At 40.4% G+C, this 24,401-nt stretch overlaps 2 protein-coding genes across 2 annotated transcripts in view; one reads left to right on the top strand and one right to left on the bottom strand.

Annotated features, from left to right (window-relative positions):
- Positions 1 to 3,510: 3,510 nt before the first annotated feature.
- Positions 3,511 to 8,025, top strand: LOC148644395 (monocyte chemotactic protein 1B-like). Its single transcript, XM_088613917.1, has 3 exons — positions 3,511 to 3,667; positions 5,940 to 6,060; positions 7,231 to 8,025. Exons 1-3 carry the CDS (start codon positions 3,586 to 3,588, stop codon positions 7,334 to 7,336), a joined length of 309 nt encoding a protein of 102 aa, XP_088470043.1. The 5' UTR covers positions 3,511 to 3,585; the 3' UTR covers positions 7,337 to 8,025.
- An 883-nt stretch (positions 8,026 to 8,908) lies between these two features.
- fa2h (fatty acid 2-hydroxylase) overlaps positions 8,909 to 24,401 on the bottom strand; it is a 40,781-nt gene continuing 25,288 nt past the window's right edge. The window contains exons 2-7 of the mRNA XM_088614494.1: positions 22,329 to 22,415; positions 14,914 to 15,056; positions 14,130 to 14,236; positions 13,293 to 13,465; positions 12,303 to 12,555; positions 8,909 to 11,884 (exon numbers count right to left, since the gene is read on the bottom strand). Of these exons, the coding sequence (XP_088470620.1) occupies positions 11,805 to 11,884; positions 12,303 to 12,555; positions 13,293 to 13,465; positions 14,130 to 14,236; positions 14,914 to 15,056; positions 22,329 to 22,415 (843 nt within the window). The 3' untranslated portion in view covers positions 8,909 to 11,804. The remainder of the gene's footprint in view (positions 11,885 to 12,302; positions 12,556 to 13,292; positions 13,466 to 14,129; positions 14,237 to 14,913; positions 15,057 to 22,328; positions 22,416 to 24,401) is intronic.

Genomic DNA, 24,401 nt, shown 5'->3' with positions numbered 1-24,401 from the left:
AATACTACATGATTATTGGCTTAGAGAGACTTTCTGCTAATTTCCTTTCTTTACCATGAACAATGTAATGACTGAAAAGAAATAAAAGTTTTTAAAAAGTGCTTACACCACACAGTGAAACAATAGCACAGTTATCTCTGAATATGTGAATTTGAATCTGAATCTGTGCAAAGCTTTGCTGTTTCTCTATATGAGACATTAAAGTAGCGTGTGTCTAAAAGACTCATTTTGCTTTGCACAGAAACACACTCATAGATTAGTTATAATATGCAGTTGTCATCATTGTGGTCACTCCAACTAAATTTAGACTACAGCTTTGAGCTGCACATGACAACATGGTCCATAGTTCATCAGGTTTAAAAGAACCCATCAAACTGTAAGAAGTAATGACTGAGTTTGGACTTCAAATTCCATCACTGGTCCAGATGTTGATCTCAAAATGACCCCAGTACTTAATGGAGCCTTCTTATGTACTATGTACTGTATGACTTATTTCTTCATTAGATCTAGAATCTTTTATTCAAACATCAAGTTTGTAATTGGCCATTGGCAGATGGGTCAGATTTGTTATTTAATTCAGTTGAGCAACTGTTCTGACTCAGGGCAGTGTTTATAGCACCCAGTACCCGACTCTGTCCTGCAAAGTGTATGGGTGGTTCCACACGTTCAGAACACTGAGGGCTTGGTACAAATGGGATTAATACAAATTAAGTTATGAATTTTTAGATAAGAGAAGATGTAGAACAATAAGCAGAATACATTGCATCTTTTCATTAGTAGATGTGTCTACTGCTGTTTCCACTGAAGTGCTCATGGTATCTCCAGAAAAGGAAAGCAGTCACATTAGTGTTCTAGTGCTACAAAGTTACTTAAAAGGCATGTTGTTGGTGTCATTACTTGTCTGAAGGTGTAACTATACATATATTGAATACTATGAAGCTCACTAAGTTACTAGATCAAGTGTTTTTGCTAATAAAATACCTTGCTACAGTATATAATGATGCAGAACTATATGGATTTTATTATAATATACAGTAGCCTTTGAAACTTATTACTATTAATTAATTTTCCAACTTTTTCCAACTTAGGTATAGAAATCACAGATGAATATGTTGAATAAGCAATTTCCAAAAGACAAAAGCTCTGCTTTAAAGCACAAATGTACTCTTCTGTTTGTTGTAGTTCCATTTGTTCCTCCCACAGTGTAAGACATACTGGTAGGTTAATTGGCTCTGGTGTGAGTGTGTGCATTTCTGTGTTTGTGTGTGCATTGTGACGGACTGGTCTCCCATCCTGGATGATACACAGTTTTGCACCCATTGCTTGCTGAAATATGCTTCATATTCCCCACAACCCTGTATTGGATAAAGCCATAAGAAATTGGACAAGTCAAATATCACATAGAAAGGCCAGGAGACATTCCTTTTTATTAAAAAATGAAACTCAATAAAGACAAAGTATGTTCTAAATGGAGTGAGACTTTAACCTTTTACTATTAAATGTTAAAAGTGGAATGTAAAATTACTGTTTGTTACAACATGTTACACAACATGTTACATGTTAAATTACTTAGTCCACCTCTGTTAGTCATAAAAGTCATAAAGAGCTGGGTTTTGGCACCCATTTTTACAAAGAGAAAAATATCTTCATATTCTGCCTTTTCAACATCACTTCCAGTAACTGACCGTGTTCAAACAGTGCTTACATTTTTAGTTTTATCTCTCTTTTTATTTCTAGAAACGAAGTGTTTGAAATTAAACTATAAAGTAAATGAAAATGTACCATGCAAATCGAAAATGCTTGCTGCATAAATCTGATTCAAGACAAACATAATCTTTAGAAATGTGGCTTTCTGGAGGCGGTTTGAAGAAAATGGATTAGAGGAACTCATAAAAGATGAAACCACAACAGAAAGGACATGAATTTCAGAGTCACACATCAAGTATTTTGCCCCTTAGCCCTTATGTAAGCATCTTTAGTAAAATAAAAATGACCAGTTAGGTCCCTTACAGAGGCAAAGTGCTTCTGCTTCTGCTTTCTCACTGTTTCTTCCAGTTCAGGGGAGCCAGACCTCATCTCAGCAAACAACGGGCAGAAGGTGGGGTAACCCTGTTCTGAAGGGGTGTACAGGACACACACACATACAGAAACACACACACCAGAGCTAGTTTTTTCAGAAGCCTGTTAACCTACCAGCATGGGAGGAAACCCACTGAAACACAGAGAGAACATAATCCAGCCTCGGGAACTGCACCCACAGCCCCCTCACTGTAAGGCAACATAGCTGATCACTGCACCACCATACCAGCCGAAACATAACGTAGGATTATTCTTCCTCACATCCTCTTCCTCCTTTTTATGGGTACTAAAGAACATGCTACTGCTTTGATTACTTGTAAAAATAGTTCATTTTTATTTCATGTTTTTTTTTTTTGCTAGTAGTTAGAACATCAACATGCTTCCAGGACTGGAAACCACAGAATTTTTTAAAAGTCATTCTTGCAATGGTGCATTTACTGTATACAGCGTCAACATAGTATCATTTAGAGAATTCACCTTTTGACTTCTGAAATCTGATAGCTTTTACACTATCCAATACATTTTTACTGGTGCTTTGTTTGAATTAAAGTATCATCTGTCTAGAATTTCCATACTCCATAGGCAGTGAGAATGTGCCCTGATAATGCTTATGTAGGGCTACTATATGTTCATGCACTATACAGTATGTTTTATATGATGTGGTGGTTCTACCAACCTCTGTGAATATATAGAAGTATGCAGGATGTGTACATTTTTAAATTAAAACATTAATAGCCATGGTTTATGACACATAAAACAAATCTTGTTTCCCCATAAAAATGTCTCCATGTGGACAATAAGAAACAAGTGTTCTAATTTTGTCTAGATTTAAATGTTGTCTTCAGTGATTTCAGATACCACTAACTGGGAACAGCAATGAAAGTTGCTACAGTGATGGATATTTATCAGTGTTATTCTGGGAAAAATTCAGGTTACTTTTTACAACACAAATGCTGCATAAGACATAGTATGAACTGAAACTCTAACTTTGTCAAATGTGATGTTACTGTATGTTAAATTTGTATTACCACAAACTGAAAGTAAAAGATGAGATCACTTAAAGTTCTTAAAAAGTAAATGCCAATTCTATCTCAATAGAATAAACATTCCTGGCTGAAAAACATAAAATTAAGTTTGAATAATCTATCTATAATATTCCATATAGTCCATCAATTTTCAGGAACTGTTTAGTGCCAGAGCCAAAAAATCATTCATACTTAACCAAGAAGAGTAGTAGCATTTTCATTTTTTAGTGATTCATTTCCTAAATTAAATTTATTCGAAGAAAAATAAATTCTACATTTTAGTCCTCCTTGTTCAGGGGGTGACTAATCCCTTTCAGTTAGGGGCTAATCAGACAGGCCCACCCCTCTGAAAGTAATTCCCCTTCATGTATTTGTTAGATGAACAGCTCAGCAATAAAAGAGCGTCGCATAGGAGGAGATATTCACTTTCACAGTGAAAGAGTCTTCTGCAGAACTGTCGGCTTTGGGCTCCTTTTTTGCCATGCTGCTGAAGATGGGGTCTCTTCGCCTGTGTCTGCCAGTCTGGCTCCTGGCTCTGCTGCTCGCTGCGTCTCTCACTGAAGGTAACACTGTCTGGGCAGCTGGCCCTTTAAAATCACATGGGCTCTGATTTTGGCTTGCAGTGTGTTTTAGCATCTTTTCTTAAACAAACTGTAGGGTTTCTTACTAATAACATTTCGCCACAAAATGAGGATGGCCTCCAACCATATTTTAATGTTTCTAAACATTGCATCCCACATGTACTCAAACTTTTCTTTTACTACATAAAAAATGTGCTTTATATTTAACTAGAGATTGTTGAGGAGGAAAATACATGAGGTGTAAGAGACGGAATTAAGAATCTGGGATGATGGATGGTGATAGAAGATGCACTCCCTGATAGAATGGACAAATGTTTGGGGTTCATATTTTAAGGGTTCACCACTAAATTTCATTTAACGTTCACAGTTAGATGAAAAAAGGTTTAAGATAGAATTTCAAATGATACCCGGCTGCATCTAACTGATTTCTCTAGAGATGTAGAGAGTATCCCAAATATCAAAGCTAATCTAGTCCTCTTTTTGCATTCCATCTTTACCTTTTTGACTGTGATAATTTATATGATACTGTTTGTCTAGTGATATTTGACTGGTCTTTTGACTGAACTGGATTGAAGAGTGAACAGAGTATTAAACCATAATTTACACATCCTTTCAAAGAAGGCATAATGTACTGGCACTTTTCTGTATTGTGTTGCTGTGGTAATCGTAGGCTTTCAGTTCCCTTGAATAAATATATGAAGGTGAAAAATAGCCACCATTACAAAAGCGTACAAGCAAGTTTCAAAACTCTTTGTTTCAGTTAAAAAATGATCCGCTCTTCTATTCTTATTTGCCAAGGAACCTGGGGAAAGCTCAGTTGAAACAAACAAGAAAAATGTATTTCTCTTCTCACCTATATTGTCCCCAGGTCAATCCAATCTCTAATATTTACAGGTGCTTCCAGAACTTGAGTTCTGTTTTGCTTTTGTGCAACCAGCTTTGAAAGTGACTTTGCTTGTTTTTGAAATCACATTCTTCCTTTGCTTCTCAGCATATTCAGTGTGCTTTTCGTATCAGCTGTAGTTCCCCAGAGACACGGCTGTGGTTATTTTCAAGGTATCAGCCACTCACAAAATCAAATGTGAAAAGGAAAAGATAGAAGAAGCCTCAGGTGTTTTACCTCAAGTCAACCTCATTTGACTATTTTCACCTGTTGGCATCAGGGAAGGTATCACATGTGGTGTTCATCCAACATGATGTCTTTCTTGACTTGCTAAGACACTAATATCCCGCTTAGTTTCAGTTTTCATCAAGTAATACTGCACAGAGTTAAACAAATGTTAAAAATCTTATATGTAAAATCAAACCATGTATGTTACGACTTAAAGATTGGTTATCAAATTGTTCGCAATTTATGCTGCTGTAGTTTCAGACTAGTCTTGGAAGAAAAATCAATAAGATAAGGTCTGGAACATTTGCTGCAAGTCTACAGGCAAAACCACAGATCTGGGAAATCAATCATGCAGCTATTTTAATAAACTGAAGAATAATGATCTTTTCTACTACACAGATCTGGGATATGTATTTCAGAACTGTAGCTGTGAATATAAAAGTACCATATATTCAGGGAGGACCCATCTTGATGTACTTGGTATAGTTTACAATTTGACTATACCGCTGTGCTTTTCTAAGAAATGATAGAAAAATAGTACATCTGACTAAGAAACAGCAAGATGAGAAATTGGTCTCATGAATGATGTAAGAAATCTTTTCAAAGTTTCACACACTAAAAATGAAAGTTTTTTATGATTGTTTCATTCTCAGTAGCTAACAGCCACGCAACAGTAATGAAGACAAATTAGGAAGGGTGTTGCTGTGTATGGGGAGACACGTTTTTGTCTACTGTGAGACAAAGTTTGAAAATCGCTGTAAAGTTGTCCCAAATCAAACTGGTGTTTACAGTATAAACAGAAGCAAAATCAATTCAGTTTGAAGCAGGCAGCCTCAGAGGAACACTTTCACTTGATTGAAAGATAGAGGAGATCATATTTTCTTGCAGGTTCTGTGGCTGGTTTAATTCCTCTAAAGGCAATCATAAAGTTACTGGAGTTATTTAAATATAATTGGCAGATTAATTCTACTTAAATAAATGTGAGTGAATTATGTTTAACCATGCTTAGCTGACAGACAGTTTAACTCATCTGAGAGCTAACAGCTCTATAAAACAGATAAAAAGTCCGTGTTGGCTAATGCACAGAGAGCACAGCCTGAAGTGACAAGAACTGACAATTTCCCCTTGTTCGTGTCTGTTAAGGGTTTCACATGGTTAACAGGCCCAGGAAGTGCTGCTTTGACTTTGCTGCGAAACAGCTGTCTAGACGGAAGATTGTGAGCTACTCAACAACTAGCCAGCAATGCACGAAGGGAGGGATTCTGTGAGTATGGCTTTTTAATCCATACAATAATACTCTCTTGCTTTTCTGCATGGAGTAACGGAATATTCATCAGGCAGCTTGAGTAATGTTTTAAACCTAATGTGTTCACTGAACTGCTGAATTCACACACAAAACCCTCAGTACAGTTTCCATCTGCTTGTGAAAGATGGCCATGTCGCATCAAAGCCAACCACACAAAACAGGAAAGAAAGGAGAACTCACAGATATTTGCAGTCTTTTCTCAGGTGACACAATGTACATCAAGCTACCCTGAATATTATAGGCGTAGGTTTCGTAGGTGTTGTGGTTACATCAACCTCATGTAAGGACGTCACAAGAAAGAATTCTCAATTATTTTTTTAAACTAATGAGTTATTTACTTCAACACATGGAAAAAAAATGCTTTGGCTCTTTTTCTAAATATGGACTTGTCCACCTCAGGCTGAATACAAGCTTTAGAGCAAACCATGTTTGAACTTGGAAAAGTGAGCATTCAAATTCAAACCCCATCTGTCACTCAGCACACTGTGGGAAATTCGTATTTATATTCTCCACGCCGTCTAGTTCCTTCACCTAAATAGGTGGAATAAACATTACACTAAGAATGGTGATGAAAAAGTGGAGGTCGTTCAGTCTACCTTGTGTTAGTTGTTAGTAGTGTCTAGATAAAAGCCACAGAATCAACTAGGGGGCTGAATAGATTGACTTACTAATCCTCCTATTTTAGTTTACTAACTAGTTGAGGTATTAAATAGTAGACTAGTTCACTAATCCAGAATCTAGATCACTAATACAAATTAGGAGAAGTAATTCAAGCAGATTCTGGTGCTTCCCAAACTGCAAGGACAGTCAGTGTGTTCTTATTTATCTTCACCTGTTACTTAGTTAAAAGTATATATTTCTGCTTATGTAAAGTTTTGTGGCCCAGGAACACCAGCTGCCATTAAGAGAAACGTGCAGCTCTGGGAATAGAAAATGGCCCCATGAACAGAGGGGTTGTTGGTGTCTCCCAGTGGTGGTATGTAAGCTGATTCAAGAAACAGCTGGATAAGATCTTCAAATCCATCGGCCACCCCTAACCAAGAGAGGAAGAGCACGGCTACGTGTTTTCTTCTTGCCTGCTGGTGTTTAACCTGCCTTGTGCTCATACTGTGTGTTCATCTTCCTCAGGTTCAGAACTCTAGCTGGGAGGGAGGTCTGCGCCAGGCCCTCAGACAAATGGGTGCAAGACTACGTCAAGTTTTTTGATGGCAAAAGCAAGCCCTCCAGAATTTAAAAGCTCTGCTGCTGAAGCCCCTTTCATTATCTGTGTCTGCCCTGCTGTTCATTGGTGAAATAGCCAAGTATAAAATTCTCCAAAGCACCTTTCAAGCTAAAGTTGTGGACGTCAGCTCTGTTGCTCATGTCTCCGAGTGAGTGACTGAGTTTGACCGCATTTTGCTCTCAGTTTAGATGCCCCATAGGGAGTTTGTTGTTAAAAAACACATATCAAAACCCGCAGTCTGGAAAACTCCAGTGGAATATCATGTAAGTGTAAATCTGGAAGATATCGGATTAAAAATGAATGGAAAACCAAAACAAGCACTGTGTGATGAATTCTAAACTCAAGAATGTAATTTACTTCCCTTTACTGAAAATAGTGAAGAAAAAGTGTTAAAGAGGGGGCTACTTTCCTGCAGCTATTCTGCTTTTAGTACACTGAAGCATACTGCCAGAAAATGCTGTCTATTATACTAGGCCAATTTGTGATACTAAGGAAAATCACAAAGCTGAAATATCAGAAAACGCCATCTACCTACTAAAAGAAAAGAGTTTTGCGATACCTGATTCCTGTTGCCTCCTGTAAACAATTGTCTACAATAACAGTGATGCAGAAGTGTACTGTAGCCAGAGGTGGTCTATTTTGTACATGTATTTTTTTGTGCAAATCTATGTGTGTGTTTCATTAAAACAATATTACTGAAACATGCTGCTGTATCTGTTTTTCTTACATAGATATCCGTGTCTGAACACACCACACACAGTGCACTGCAAGCAGCGTTACGAAGACAATATCACTGGGAAGCAATCTGCAATGTGCATTTTGTTACTTTTGAATGAATTCTGACTGTTCTAAATTCATATGCTGAAGGACAAACTCCTTCACACCATCTACAAAAACTGGGACTTCTACAAATCAATTTTATGGGGCCTAATCATCATGGACGGTATTGTTCTCTAACACACCAGCCTCACTTAACACAAGACCCTTCACCTGTGCAGGGGCCTGTGCTCAGTGAAACACTAAAAATCACATGCAGCCAAACTGTTCTTTTTCACCAAACCCTTCATCACATTATAATAAAACGGAAATGCTGGCGTTCAGGTTATATTTGCGCTTCTTTTGATTCTCGTCTGATGAATGAGCTTCTAGAGAAAAGAAAGACGCACTCGCCTGCTAAGTGTATCGGGTTCTCTAACTTAAGGAGTGTGCAGTGCATCACTGCTATTTGGCCAAAGTCAAATCCTTCGTCACCAACAAAACTTTGCCATCATCAGACGTTGCTCATTACCGATAACTCCCAGCACGCACAGTATAAATTCAGTAGAATATGTTTTAGTTCAGCTTTGTAATAAGTCTCTTTTGTTTGCGTTTGAGTAAAGGGAGTCTCGTTAAGTGTTTTAAGACCACATTCTTTTTAAAAAAAAACAACTCTCTGAATTCAGCAGCTACCGTAGAACACAGATTCGTAAATACACACTCCTGTTAGAGAAAAGGAGCTTAAGAGACCTCACCCCACCTCAGAGAGCAAACTGCATCCTCATACTGGAAATAACCCCAAGGATGGACAGAAAATAAACTCCACAATTCAGAAATATACATATTTATTTACAATTACAGTTCACCATTTGCATAGAAATTTAATATTTCAAAAATATTTTTTTTAAAATATCACATAGTAAACGGATCAGAAAGTGATTAGAAGCTTTTTAATATACATATTTTCCACAAGCTTTTTTTAAAAATAAACATTCACCAAATACTATTATCTCTTCCTAGAAACACATTTACAAAATGTTACTTTTGAAAATGTTCAGAAGTGTTTTCTAGAAGTCATTAGACAGGACACTGTGCGTTGGGTAGGAATGGTGCCGGATGGAAGAGCTGTTGGAAGGATTTTAAAGTGGAAAATTCTTGGTATCAAGAACTTCAGCCAGTGACCTGGCCACACTATTTTCAGGTGACAAATGCTTTACCACGGTTTATTTCCCCACACTGCAGTTGAATGAGGACGTTTCCCACTGCTGTAAAAAAGCATTTTGTATTTCTGACAGACTGCATTTATTTTCATAGTGTTCCTACTACACCTGTATTTAAATATCCTTCAACTGTAGTATTTTTGATTCCTCTCTAAATCCCAACAGGCTTTCCATCCTTAAGTCAACCAAATGGATTAATGCCCATCTGTTCACCCCGGTACTTTTTAAATTTATTTAGCATAACCTAAAACATAGGAGATAGAATTATTGTAGTGGGGATATTTTGCATGCACAGTGCCAAGCAGATTTGGTAACAGATATTTAAGTTGGTTTCTGGTCTTCATTAGTACATTTCTGACTCTAATAAATGCCAACCTGTGGTCACCATGCCTCCCTGCACAAAAATATTAAGAAAAATAAAACAGGTTGCAGGAGATGGCTTTGTTCCAGAACCCTCTAAGCAGAGGTGTCAGCCCTGTGGAAACATGAAAGTCTCTCTTACGTCCGATTCCTGAAGTCCTTCAGAGCAAGTGTTTACAAATAAAAAAAGAAGCCAAGTCGGAGAAACTTGGTTGACGCTCGGTGCCAAACATCCACATTCAGTGTCATATGATTTTATTGGATGAGACAGGTCCTCTCCTTTAAAAATAAACTTCTGGTTTCGCTTGCCATCTTCAGTCTACACTGTCAGAAACCAGCACACTGGGCCCCATACCCTCTGCAGGTTGGTCTGCAACAATGTCTGTAGATTGGCATGTATCCTGCTGAAGACCAGTATTTCCCTCAATACCCACACTTTACAGAGTCTCTAAAGGGCAACATGTTGCCTAAAATATACCCCTCCCGCCAAACCCCCTTCCCCAAAGAAAACAAAAGTGAAGCAGATCAGAGAACAGAAAGTAAAAGCTTGAATGAAAGGGTCTACTTCTACTTCTCTAGCTAATGCACAAAATTAAGGCACCTAGTTTGTCATCTACCCTGTCGCTCAAACCTGGGTAAATCTCATTAAAAAAATAATTTTCTTGTTAGTCTTTTTAAATTTAAGATCCTGCAAGAAATCTGGAAAACGACGTGAAGAGACGTTAAAAGCTATGGCTTTCTCATGGTTTCTCCCGATTTGGCTGTAGGTATTCCCGCAGGAACGAGGGAGCTGTTGAGAGGTCACTGGTAAAGCAGCGGCACAAGAAAGGAAGTGTGCAAAAAGCCCAGAGGAGCAGTGGCACAGCAGAGAGCTGGAGATACATTAGCTGAAGAGCAGAGTTCAGCATTCATGGCAAAAGTGCAGCTGAATGCTGTTTCCATCCAGACGTGATGCACAGACTGTAACAATCCGCATGCTGCTGTTTCATGGAGACATTCTAACAGCAGAGGATCAAGAACCTCTTTGGATTCTCAAGCAAGGGAGATCTAGAGTCGATGTGGCAGAAGTAGGTATTTTACACCCCTGTTTAACATCAGAGTTTGATGGAGAAACTTCACAGTTCTCCTGGGGTTCCTAGTAAACTAACACTTCACATTTACATAACACATAAACAGAAAAGTATAATTTTAGAAAGGAGACCAACATGCCAGTTCTTCTCTGATGACTGCATGCTTTGTTACCAAGACTGATGCAAAAGTAATTCTTCAAAAACACAGAACTCCATCCTCCTCCATTTCTCTTTCTATGCAATATTTTGCAAGTATGTTAAGGCTTTGAAGGTAACTGTGCAGCCATCCTATACCAAGATGGACAGCCACCCCTATACTTTGTATAAATGAGTTCTGTAACAACTGAAGAAGAATAACACTCATATGTCAGCCTGGAAGGCACTTGCTTGAGATAATAGGTAGCCATCAATAAAATATTTCAGCACCTAGAGAAACATTCCTATAAATGTACTACAGGTGGCAGCACAGTCTGTACAGTGACAGTGTGCGAGTTGCTAACAAAGCAGGAAGACACCATTTAGACAAAAAGAACAGAAAACCTAAAAAAAAACAGTACCCTTACCCAACAGAACAAAGCTGGGAGGGTGCAAAATTGGTGAAGCTGCTGACAACAGATTGTCTTCCTTGTGGTGCCAAAGCAGTAACAGTTTGGCTCATGTCCGGCACAGGCTTTAGAACGGTCTTTGTTTTGCTGTCCCCCTGCAATTTGTCATGCTGCCTTCATATTAGACCTGTCATCCAATTCTGCATCGCACTAGCACTTCAGAAGCTCGTCTTAGAATTATGCTGAACTTTGTGGTTTAGTGCATACACATTAACAATACTCTAAAACAATAATAAAAAAAGCTATTTCTTTCTTTTTTTAAACAATCAATAAATATGGAAAAATCCCCAGGTATTGAGTGATACCTCGGATTGTGGAAGATAGTTAGAAAACGGAGACATAGGACAGAAATTCATAAATGCAAAGGCACAAAATCACATGGGGCTGAGGCCAGATCTCTTCTCCCTGCTACGGAGCCCGCTGGATTCGGGGGCTGGACAAGGCACAAGGAAGGCCAGGTCCCCAGGAGTCAGTGTCCCTTCTCAAAGGTCTCTTCCGGGATCAGGGTGTGGAACGGGTGATCCCAGAACCGAGTGGTGATTCCAAAACCTGCAGCAGAGGGACAGAAACTCGCAACCATCAGTGCCAGTGAAAAATCAGGAACACAATGTGGCATGTTGCTCTCATACAAGACTAGACGCGAGAGGGACACGTCGTTGAGGTTAAAGGCTTGTGACAAGCAGGCTGCCAGTTCAAGCCCCAGCTCTGTCACTTTGTGCCAAATTACTGCAATGTGCTCCCTAATCTATGTATAACATACAGAAAAGACTAAATGAGATTATTGCTATTAAAGATTAATTTTGTTACTAAATACTGTACAATAATATAAGCTTTAATCTGAAGTGGGATGCTCCAGAAGTGAAACATGTAACAGTGCCATGAAAAAGACATAAAAGTCTTAACTTTCATGATCAGAGTTAGCAAGATGGTTAGAAGATAAAACAGAGGAACAGAGGCCAGCCTGTACCTGATCTCTGGTGCTCAAAGTGATGCTTGACGTGGTAGGCCTTCAGACCATACATGTAGGAACCTTTGCTGGGGCTGCCGTAGTGTAGGTAGTAGTGGATCATATCGTAGACCACGTAGCCACAAAGACCCCCCACAAAGATGGACACACCCAGGGCCTCAGGCAACAGCAGCCGGATGAGGCCATAGAAGGCTACGATGACTATAGAGGCGGGGATGGGGGGGAAGACCAGGCGGGACCCATCATATGGGGACTGAAAAGCAAACATCCATTGTCACTGGAAAATCAAGGCCCCAAGCACTGCCCTAAGGTTGCAGGATTGCTCTATAACTGCTGTACATTCCCCTAGGTTTATTCTACACTTCTTCAGAATGAAGACAACTCCAGTCACTGGCAGCTGGGGCCTTGGAGGTCTTCACTCTTTATTTAAGTAGATGGGTTAATCCTTCAAAAGCGGTGTCAAGCTCATTTCCAGCCTGGAGATCCACTTATACAGCAGGGCATTTACTGCAGCAATCTGAGGGAAATATCTTACTCAAGGGCACACCAGCAATCACAAGCCCTCACCACCACCCCATAGCACTGCCCAAATCATTGTCAATTGGCTAATTCTAAAACCCATCAGATCTCCGATAATTTGGCCATTTATCCAAACATTCAATTTAATAAAGTAATTGAGGCGAGAAGTAGAATGAATTTCTGAGGAGCCTGTGGCCTGCGAGGACAGGAAATGTCCATCTCTAATGTCCAGCAGAGGAATGCAAGACTTAAAGATATTTCTTCTTTTTTATTCCTCAGATGTGTCCCGACTTTCCCTGCACAAGATCCTCTAGGTTTTCGCCTCAGTCAGCTCCTACTGTCTTGCTGCTTATTTGACTGTTGCCCTTCCCAGGCAGCAGCGAAGCTTGGTTCTATGTTCTGGGAGAAAGCGCGAGGCTGCAATCTCACCAGCCCCTTTAATCCCACAGCACGGCCCTGGTGACCTCTTACCTTGTGGTGCTGCCCATGCAGGAGGAAGTGGAAGGTGATGAGGTAATAGTTGCTGGCAGGAGGCTTCATGTGGAACAGGAAGCGGTGGATGAGGTACTCGACCAGGGACCAGAGGAACATCCCAAGCAGGAACATGAATGGGAAGGTGTACTTGTGAATCGGTATGGAGTAATCTGCCATAGATACAGAAAAACACAGAGTGAGGCCCAGGAGAGTGAGCGGAAAGCAGCCTGCCAGCCTGGGCCTGTGCACATTTCAGAGGAATAGCAAATATGTTCATTGGAATTTCTCCTTCTATAGTTTAGTCTATTTGAAATTGAAAAAATAACTGAAAACTATTTAATAAAATATAACCTCAACAACAAGCAGACTTAGATATCAACTATTACTTGAACAGTCACTCTGCTAACCAGTCCTGCCACACCTCGCAGACTTCCTTCTCAGCCTCCTGATATTCCAGATGTGGTGCCACTCATGCAATGATACAGCATATCTCCTGGGGTGCGATTCTGCTTGATTTACAAATATGAAAACACACATCTGTCAGGGGTGGTGCTGCTCTAGCGTCTGCCCTGGCCTGCACCACCTGAGAGTGTGGGGAATTCTGCAACAGGGACAAGGGTCAGGAAGCTGGACAGTGCTACAAGAAAGGCTGAAGTGCTCTGTACGACTATTTACACACCATTCTGAAAGAGATCCAGAGTGGAAAATTCTAACAAGACCAAGAGTTAAGTTACAAGAGACAGCCAATGCCTTAGTAAGCTTTTGAGAAAAGTGTCAGCCAATAAAATGCCAGAGGTGGGAATCTGAAATACCTGCAATGTGGGACACACCTACCTGTGGTGAAGGAAGCAAAAAGCCTGGTGTCACCCCGTGCGAGAGAGGAAAAGCAGTACCAGCTCAGGTACGCAACAACTGGTAACCAGACTATAGGGACCATGTACCTGCGCACAGAGACAGTTTGCACGGTGAGAGGGACAGCTGCCACACCAGAACCAAACAGACAAACGCAACAAAGCAAATTAACACCACAGAGCAGCCACTCTTAGCAATCATGTGAATACCGCCATTCGTTCGTCTCTAGGGAAAGTACATCAGGCACAGCAAGTCATAACAGCATAACTGTAAGCTGAAACTGCCTGCTCTTTTTCTTCTCCATTCAAAGGATTTCCCTTGGAATGTGAATGCCAGGGCGACAGTGGGCTCGTATTGCTTCTGTGTTAATCCATGAAGCCAACGTTTTAATTTCCTCATTGGAGGTTACATAGTATCGTACGTTCTGCAATGGTAGGTATATGACTAGATGCTGTAGAACTTAATTTTAACCTGCTGTACAAATTAGCAGTGCGGTGCTTACAAAAGTCACTTTTGGTGAAATGAATAGAACGTCAATATAGTTGCTCCTTTCATTATAAACCTGGATACCCTAAACAAAGGTCTCAGTAGTCACGGCACAATCAGAACCCGACAACCAGCAGCTGCGGTCTTTACTGTGTCTCATGAGCCCAGCACACACCATACAGATGTCAATGCAGCACAGAAGGCAGCACTCGATTAAGAAACTATTGCTTTACATATGGGGGGCCACATGTGCCCGCTTATATACTTCAAACACACTCACCAGGAGGTTTTGGAGCAGGCTTCTATGACGTCCGAGTAAAAGAGACGGATGGGCCGATCCACGGGCTGGTGCACCCAGTCGTCGTACTTCTCTCCCAGGTGGCCCACCTGCCACAGCAAGGGCTTCCTCCAGTCCACCAGGTCCTGCGGAGCAGCAGAGAGAACACCGTCAGCCCCAGACCTGGGGAAGACCTCCACAGGGCAGCAGCTAAGTGGCCAGAGTACAAGAGCAGAAACTACAGGGCCATGCCTGGTTATAATCTCTAGCCTTCACATGAGGATGTGCAAGCAGTACAACACCAAGCAGAAAAAAAAAGAGAAGGCACAAGCACAGCAGGATCCAGTCACTTGAGCCTTGCATCAGGCAAGACCTGATCTAGACCCGTGCAGACCAAAGCTGCTGTTATTTGCACCACAAACATGAACTGAACAAAAAGTGTACATTCAGAAGTGTACATTTTCAATTAGAACTGTAAATAATCTGTAACTGTAAAATCTAAGGAACCTAGAATGTTTCTGCTTCAGGACAAAAAGAGGAACTTCCTTAATGTCTGTTCATGGGGTTCAGCAGTAGAACAGGAGGAAGGGAACATGACCATCTCTTTTGGGGGTGTATAGAAAAACTTGGCTGAAGCAGAAAAGAGCAAGAGGCAGACGTGTACTAGTGCACTGGGATGCATGAGGCAGCGGGACTGAGGAGTTCAGGAGTCGGACAGAAGTGTCCTTAACACTGACAGATCGTGCGAGAAAGAGGGGTGTGCAAAACTCGTCACCTGGAATGTTCCTTCTTGAACCAATGGAATGCCATGCCAGATGGATTTCACAAGCCACACCTAACCACCAGTTTAGGAGAGAACTCTGTCCGGGCAACACAGCTGAAAACCACTCGTGTGTTCCCGTTTCCTGCTAGTGCCTCAGCACACCAGAAGAGGGAGCTCTTGTTTCAGACAAACTTAAACAGAAAGCGGTAACTTGTTATACTGTAAGTCTTGAATGCGCTCTACAGGTCAGGTTTCATCCTTTGTTTTTGTAAACAAAGCAAGTACAAATCAATGAATATTCCTACTTATGCCTTCAGCAAACTGGTCAGGCAAAATAAAAAGTTTATGTAAACACTGAACTACATTCCTGACCTGCACAGCATTTTTTAACTCGGAGGGGAAAAACAAACATCCTTAGAGAAAAAAGGGTAAACAAGAAAAAAAAAACACCATGCAGACATGCAAGCCATGCAGTAAAGAGCCTTATGAAACTAAAGAGTTTGCTCATGATTAATCAGGATTTCCCTGATACACCAGTCTCATATTTACTGAATCCTATGACTTCAGGTGTCCTTTGTATCATTATTACAAAACTGTTTACACTGAAGCCTGATTGGATCACAGCTTCAGAACATGAACAGCCCCTGTCCTTCAGGCATGACCGGAAACATTAAATAGTAAGAAGAGATCTGAAAAACATCTTATATTACTCAAATTTGGATTCCAATCAAGTCCTTCCCAACTGAATGGTCTTTCTTATCACTGTTACATAATTAGGGTCAAATCCCAGAATTCCCCAGAGCAATACACAGAAAATGGTGGACATTTTTGTATTTAATTTACAAAATATACATTGCCACTCCAGTTCAATCTGCACTTCAAAGATTAATCCTAGCCTATAGAAAAAAATCCCATACAGAGCATTTAAAACATGTCTATTCAATGGTTTCTGGCTCCTCTATTCCAATACTGAATTTTCCTACATCCAGCTCATTAGTTAACCTGATAATCAATACAGCAATTTCAAGCTGGTCGCATTAAAGCACCGCTATCAAATAATCCTAACAAACAAAAAGTAAAATTCTTTTTTTTTTTTTAAGTGCAAATATTTTGACAGAATCTGAGTCAAACCAGAAAAATACTTCAGGACCTGCAGTGAAAGAAGACCGCAGTGTACAAATGAAAGTTGAGAGGAAGAGCATTTATACATCTGTCCCTAGACATACTGAAGTAGATATTTTGGGATTCATGGGTCACTAAGCAAGGTGGGCTAATGGGCTCCTCTTGATTGCTCTGGAGCAAAAGAGGTGTAAAACAAAGGCCAGTGGGAGGATTCAGTTAGAGTGATCAATGCAATTCCATTCCTGTTTCTCAAAGCAATGGACTTCAATAACATAAATACCTGAATTCCTCCTCAGTGAAACATGCAGAGTGACTGCAGACGCTCAAAGGTACATGCTAGTCCGAAACTACCTGGGTGGCTCCAAAGAGGGGAGCAAACACTGACATCATGCACATGCAATCTGATGGAGCAGGACGAAGATGTCATTGTACATGCTGGTTTTGGCCTATGGCCCAGGGTGACTAAGTGAGAGACAAGCCTGATATTGGAAAAATCCATCTGTGGTTTCGGGAAGAAGGAATGTCAGCGTACAGGTCTGGTGTGCATTTATGGAATCCAAATCACCAGGCTCTAATCTCAAAGGCCACACAATACTTCGGCAGAGAGGTGGCACAGTGGTTAAGGATCTGCGCCTGTGGCTGGAAGGTTGCTGGTTCAAAACTTCACATCTTCACATAGAAATAGCCAAAACTTTTTTCACTGGTCAATTTTTGTGCTCAATGAAAGTATGACCAATGTTGCATCACTTTGCCAGAAGCCCGAATACCTCACTTAAAACAATCACTAATCTACCAAACTACAAATCAAAATTAAGAACTTTGGTATGATTACATACATGATAACATGGGAATATTTAGCAGAAGATTCGAACTATAAATGCTTCCAACCTAGAACCTTTAACCCCAATCAATGCCATCCATGTCATGACAAGCATGCTGCTCTAGGCTGCAATTATAAAAGGAAAATTACCTACCTAAAAAGAATGCTGTAAGACATGTTCTTTTCCTCATTTCTGCCAGTACCTTGTTTCACAATTTTCAACCTGAGTAGCTGGTTTGATCAGTGCATGAATGTTCTAGAGGAGGATGATCTAAAAACAATGTATTTGTTATTCCCTTGCCACAGTTTCGTTATTGCGAAAGAGCATAAATCAATTTTTTTTTGGGGGTGGAGCCAGAGTATTCATTAAAAATCTTTTTTCGGAATTTATTGCACCAGTCTTAGTGGAATCTCATTCTTTTCCCGATTTTCATCTATAAAACCCCTGAAATACTGTCAGAACAAGACGCTTTCTTTTCTCATTGAGGAGACAATACTGTTACTCAATGGACAGTAAAACGGATGCTGTAGATCATGGTAGAAGGAAAAAAAAAACTCATCCATAGCTTTTTAGCCGATTATATTTGAAAATAAAAATGAAAGAAATTGGTAAACGCTCCTATGAATTCTTCTGATCGGATTTATTCACTTTTGGCTTTCTGGCCCCCCCCTACGGAAAGCAGCTTTCAAGAACTGCAAAAACACTCAACATTTTTTCCCCCCCAACGAGAAAGAAAGAGAAAAGGGATTCGAGGGATGAGGAGTCAGCAAGGCTGTGCGCAAGCTGTAGTGAGGGCTGAGCGTGGAGGGTCAGTGACCGACCGGGCACTCACCTTGCCCAGGCCGCTCCAAACACAACCCAGCCACAGCTCACAATGGGCAAAGGCCCTCCCAGCTCAAACACTGCCCAGGGCCAGATCAACAAACACCGCGATAGCGCCAGTCCCCTCTCGCCAGGAAGTGCACGGCACGGCCATGCACTGCTCTGCCCTCTCATCACAACTCGGCAGACGTGAAAGTCACCGTGTCGGACACTACCGAGGTCAAGCCCACGCTTGAGGCGAGAAGATCGAACTGTACAATAGAAAAGGCTTATTTTAACTTATTTTATTTCTTTAGAAATTCAGTGCTAATGGATGAGATGGTAAGTTGGGGTCTCCAATCCTGGGTTTCACAGGCAATTTATCAAATTAAGTGATTTAAAGATCTGGTACAAATCGTAATACTTTTCATTCCTCAAAGATCCATAACTCCTTTAAATGAACACATTTTCATTAGATTATTTAATATATAAATACCTTACATATATTGCTCTTCATTAAAAAAAAACAAATGATTAAGGGTGACTTATAAGGCTAGCTACACTTAATTTTCCAAGACCAGGGTTAAAGATTCCTGTTATAAACCACTATTGATAACCATTTTACTAATAAAACAGTCTGTCTTGGTCTACACATATTAAGTACTAGCTACTTGTATGTTTAATGCTAAGCCTTCTTAGCGTCTCTATAATATCTTTAGCAGGAATGAAGCCCATGAGCTAGACAAGTTCCAATACAGGTCCTTAAACTCCTGAAGACATCAGGCACCAGGGCAGATGTATGATTATCACCACAGAAGGAATAAAAAATGCTTGCATGTCATTTCTTATTTCCCTCTCTTCCTAAAGACATGCACACTGTTACAAAATAGCAGGGTCAGGAAATAACTCAAGCGTTAGGCAAATGTGAGACACGCGAGTTTTTTTTAATTCTCCAGCACAGTTATGGCGAAACAAATTAATCAAACTCAAGACTTGACAAGACAACTGTTAAAAATATTATAACAGCAAAACACCAAAAATATTTGTGTTTCAGGGGAATACATCCTACAAACCTAAAACAATTTTACCCCTGTAATCTGAAAACAATATATAACACCTTTACAGTCTAAAAAATAAAAAACATGCATTCTATTAAATGAAATCAAAGCAAAACCAAATATCCCTCCCTACAACATGGATGCCCAAAGTGAATGGGAATCAATCTCCTTGTTCTATAAACACATCACCAATTAGGAGAGAACGTTTTTAGCCTGAAGATTCCACAAAGTAGGAAAGCTGAATTGCTTAAAAAAGTAAAACAGCAAAATCTTTACAATAAGTGCTCAGATTACTTTGTTAGAATCTGGTCTCCAGATCAGGACAATGTCTTCTCACATGGCCTAAGGTTTGAGGAAGAGGATGGTGATGGATCACACTTTTCCCCTCTCCACCTTCCTCCCCTCCTAGTTCATTGCCTCTGTATTGGTACTGTGTTCTATGGCTGTTGAATTATTCTTCTTTATTGTGGTTCCAACAATATACCATGAAGATAAAAGGTGCAAATCACCACAAAGACCTCTGAATTGTCTGCATTCACTTGCCTCCTAGCCCACCTCTAACCACTTCAAATGATAGCTTAAAACAAAGGATTTCTGAATTGGGCCTTGATCATGATGTAAACTGAAAATAAACTAAACTCTGCTACCAAACCCATCTAGGGGTTAGTCACCAATTTGGTTTATGTTGTAAATCAGACAAAAATGTTCATTTACATCAAAGTTTCACGGTTTTTCTGACTTACCCTGATAAAGGTGGGAACTTCTATTGATATATAAAATCAAAATATGTACATCACAGACAATCTAACGGATGTTTTGATTTCCTGTGGCACTGCAATCCTGCAGGACCCGTGCAAAGCAGGAGTGATTTTGATGCAGTAATTCCTCCAATCTGTCCTCTAGGAACAGCTGTGGGAGACCTACTCTTTCAAGAAATCCAGCGTCAGTGCGTTGAAGGACAAGCTTGAAAACATCGCTCCATGTGGGACGGCAGGTAGCCTTGAGCCCCAGGACTGTATACAGCCACCTGCCTGCTCTGCGCTCTCTCTGTTGTTTCTCCATCTCTACCACAAGGAGCCCTTTACCATTGTGCCTGTCTATTTAAGTGCATGTGATGAAATGATGATGAAGCCCTACTGCACTTTCAAATTGCTGTGCTGTACTTATCACGCACAAGGTGACCGGTAGTAACTGGGCAGATATGCTGATTATAATAGCAGCAACTTCTCCATTACTTTTCTCTCCAACAACAGCATGCAAAGGTTGTGTTAAGGATGCCTCAGGAACACTTGCCCGTGGTGGTCAGGGCATTGTGTCACTAGCAAAGTATGCTGGTTAAAAAACATGCAAGTCTTTCACTCTCACATCAATTCCCTTGTCACAAAGACAACGAAAGTGTCAGGAGGCACTCCCAAATCAGCCACTTGTGTCAGCACGAAGATTCGAGGAATGTCTACAAATCACTCAACACTGGGGATGTTCATAGGTCTATCCAGGACCAGCCTGGACTGGTTTCAGATCCAAAACTCACGCAACGTTTGGGGAGAGCTTTCTATCGCGAGAATAACAGGGTGGCAGACAAAAAGGCTGCTGGCGTTGCACATAGGACATGAATGAAATGTTACAGGTCATTCCATGTTTATTTTTGATCAACTCTTTTAAGATGAAGAAGGCAAAAAAAACACAGATGGAAAGATGTATACCAGATATACCAAGCAAACTGCAGGACTACGGTGGAAAATGACAGGAAAAGTGTTGACGCAGTAACACGTACTACTTACAAAAGCCTGTGGAGACTGGATTCAGTTAAAACAGGAACATTAATTGGGGGCAGTAAAGCAGCAATAAAGATGCACTTAAGCAACCTGTGCCAACCCCCATTACATCATTTGTCCTCAGATCAGATAAAGTGTCTATAAAGTATAAGTAGACAATAACAGATTAAGGTCTTGGTTTTAAATTGTCATCTACAGGTGAAGTTCTGTGGGATGTTTAGGGATGAAAGTTCAGTGGGTGTTTAGACAGGCTATTAGTGGACATGTAAGCACTGCTGGTCCTGCTTTCCCCTTTGTTGAGAACACAAAGGAACAGATAACCAGGGACATGGCTTTAAATTACTGAAGGATTGTAGTTCCCAGAGTTGCTGCAGCCTCCTGTTCTGAAACCAGTGCTGTCAGCTGTTACAGCAATAGCCAACCAGCCTAAGACAGAGTGCATTTTTAGGACCAGCTGAGCTCAATCTCTTGAAATGATAGAATAATCCTCCCCCAGGCCTTTGACAAGACCTAAGGTTGGAAAACATGCTGGGGATGACTTGCAAAAATAACTTGCTACCATCAAGCTCAGAGCCAAAACACAGAAAAGGCAGCCGAAAAGCAAACCCTACTAAGCCAAGCTTAATTCATAGTGCACTGCACATTTACCTCAACCAGGATGTACGGCTGCTGCTAGGTACTGCGTCAGGAGTTCCTGAGCTGAAACAGATTGTGCTCCTTTGATTTTTCTGTCCGCTTCAGTCTGAATGTCTGACTATGTGACCCCAATCATCTCCCTTGGCCTCATGAACACTGCACTCCATCAGAGCTATACAAGGTGTAAGGCATAGTCACTTGATCTATTGCTGACTGCAGTCAAATCACATGAGCTTTTAAGAAGATATTAATATTCATCTGAAAATTCATTCATATACATATTTGGCAGAGGATCCCATATTTTGCCATTTATGTACTGCCTAAACCATTATACAGTACACTGCATTTACATTACATGAGTCTTCTAGTAAACTAGAACAGCCCCTGCGCCCACACCAGCCGTGTGCTGGGATCCACAAGTCGAACTGTGCAGTCAAGTTACCGTCTCCGTGTTGACACTACTGCACCGGCTGGCTCCCGTCTCCTCCTCTGGGGTCTGGTGTGAGCCTTTCCTCCTCTCTCGCACCGTCTGAAAGAACAGAGAAGAATTGTTTGTTTTTTTCCCAGAAACAGACATTCTTATTTTCAGACTTCAAAAGTCACCTGAAAATCAACTTAAGGTACACAGAACATGGATAAACTGAACTTAGTGTTAATTGGAAAATTCAGCTGGCACAGTTGTATGACAGCTACTGTACTTGAAAGAAGAAAGTAGAGTACAACACCATTGGTGTGAATAGCTGAGCTTTGGCAAGCACGGGAGGTCAGGTAAAGAGAAACTGATCAATATCTTCATATTTAAGCATCTCAAAATGCTTAAATTTTGAGCATTCAACTTCAATTTAGTTGAAGGTCTAAATTAAGTTCTTGAGTCTTTGGAGGACCGGTAGTGATAAACGCTGCAATTCAGTTTTAGTTACTTATAATTATCCGATTTCTGTTTCCTATTCTTTACAATCCCAATGTGAAGAGGACTCTTAAAAACAGGACTCAAAAATATGGTGTTAAGCACTTTGCTCCCTCAAAGCTATAAAACACTATATAGACATTCAAATACACAGACGGTATATATAACAAACCAGAAAAACATGTGTTGCTATACATCTTCAAATTTGTTCCTTTTAGAAAAAGTGTTGGTTATACTGAAGTTATGTTAAACACTGAGTGCACAGACCGATGGTAAAATGCAGTGTGTTACTATGTGTTGGTCCTTGCTTGCAATTTGTGTCTGAAGGTTCCCGTCTTTAATTTCTCTCTTTCATTCCAGGACTTCCAACACCCATTTCCACCTCTACCCCCAGCTTGAGGAGCTCCACAAGGAAAAAAACATTTCAGACAGATGAGCAATTACAAAAAAATAGATTCACTTAAAGGGAGGAATAAGAACCCTTTACATAACCACATTGTCAGATTCTATTTTTCCTGCAGAAACACAGAATATTTGCTTGCATAATACAAGTTGCTTGACAACTAATGCCCAAGAAGACTCCCCCAGCCAAGTTCTTATTATTCACAGTTGAAGTATTAGGATATGTTCCAGTTCAATAGCAGATTGAATGATCACACTAATGAGTGGTATGGAATAAAGGATGTGAACTCCAACCTCGCCTAGAGTGCAATGCAGAGATGTAATAGAAAGGGTGCTTTTACACATACAGTAGGAACAAGCACGCAAGACACTGGGTCCAGTTTAAATTCTCTGAGCAAGAAAGAACAGAACCATTTAAAATTAACTTTAAGAATCTCCTGAACACATATAAGGCACTGAATGTCCAGGCTCAAGATTGTTTTAAAGGATTATGAGTTTTGTCCAACTAAACTCGAAATTAATCTTCTGATTGAGACCTTCTTACTCTGCCAAAAGATGGGCTCAAAGGAATGGGTATTAGATTGCAACACCATTGGGGTCTTTGGAACTCACTATACAATTCCATTTGAGTCTGCAAATCAACTTTTTAGTCTTACTGTCTTTTCAGCAATAGTCTCAATGCATGGTTATAAATTAGTTTTATTAAGATTATTTGTTGTGCGCAACCTGTATGCTACTGTAAGGAGCAGGAGAACAGAAACAGGTTCTCCATGCAGCTGGAATGGAGAGAATGCATCACATCTTCTCTCACATTCCTGGGGTGGTGCTTGTGCAACAGGTTGAATTCTAGAACAGGGCTGTTCTGGTTTCAGCTCTCATTGGTCTTGTGTAATTAGCAGTTCAGATACACATTTACCTTTGCCACTTTCTCAACTTTTTGCAGGCCTGAATATTCTAGCTTTTATCCCCCAATTAAATGACACCAATAAGCCCATCATACACAAGTAGGGGCGCTCACCTTGTGGTCTGTGCAGGTTCTAATGCCCCCGTATAGTGACGGGGACACTATACTGTAAAAAGGTGCTGTCCTTTGGATGAGACGTAAAACCGAGGTCCTAACTTTCTGGGGTCATTAAAAATCACAGTGAGTTTCTCAAAACAGTAGGGGTGTTACCCCAGTGTCCTGGCCAAATTTCCCAATGGGCT

Source organism: Lepisosteus platostomus, chromosome 20 (genome assembly GCF_059453375.1).
Source record: "Lepisosteus platostomus isolate fLepPlt1 chromosome 20, fLepPlt1.hap1, whole genome shotgun sequence".
Lineage (NCBI taxonomy): Eukaryota > Metazoa > Chordata > Actinopteri > Semionotiformes > Lepisosteidae > Lepisosteus > Lepisosteus platostomus.
Note: the sequence above shows the minus strand (reverse complement) of the source record. Positions and strands in the feature narration are given on the sequence as shown.

Bases quoted from the DNA above. Each gene is read 5' to 3' on its own strand.
- LOC148644395 (XM_088613917.1), top strand. From the start codon at position 3,586: ATGCTGCTGAAGATGGGGTCTCTTCGCCTGTGTCTGCCAGTCTGGCTC. The intron at 3,668-5,939 runs GTAACACTGTCT...GTGTCTGTTAAG, and splicing joins CGCTGCGTCTCTCACTGAAG to GGTTTCACATGGTTAACAGG. The intron at 6,061-7,230 runs GTGAGTATGGCT...CATCTTCCTCAG, and splicing joins TGCACGAAGGGAGGGATTCT to GTTCAGAACTCTAGCTGGGA.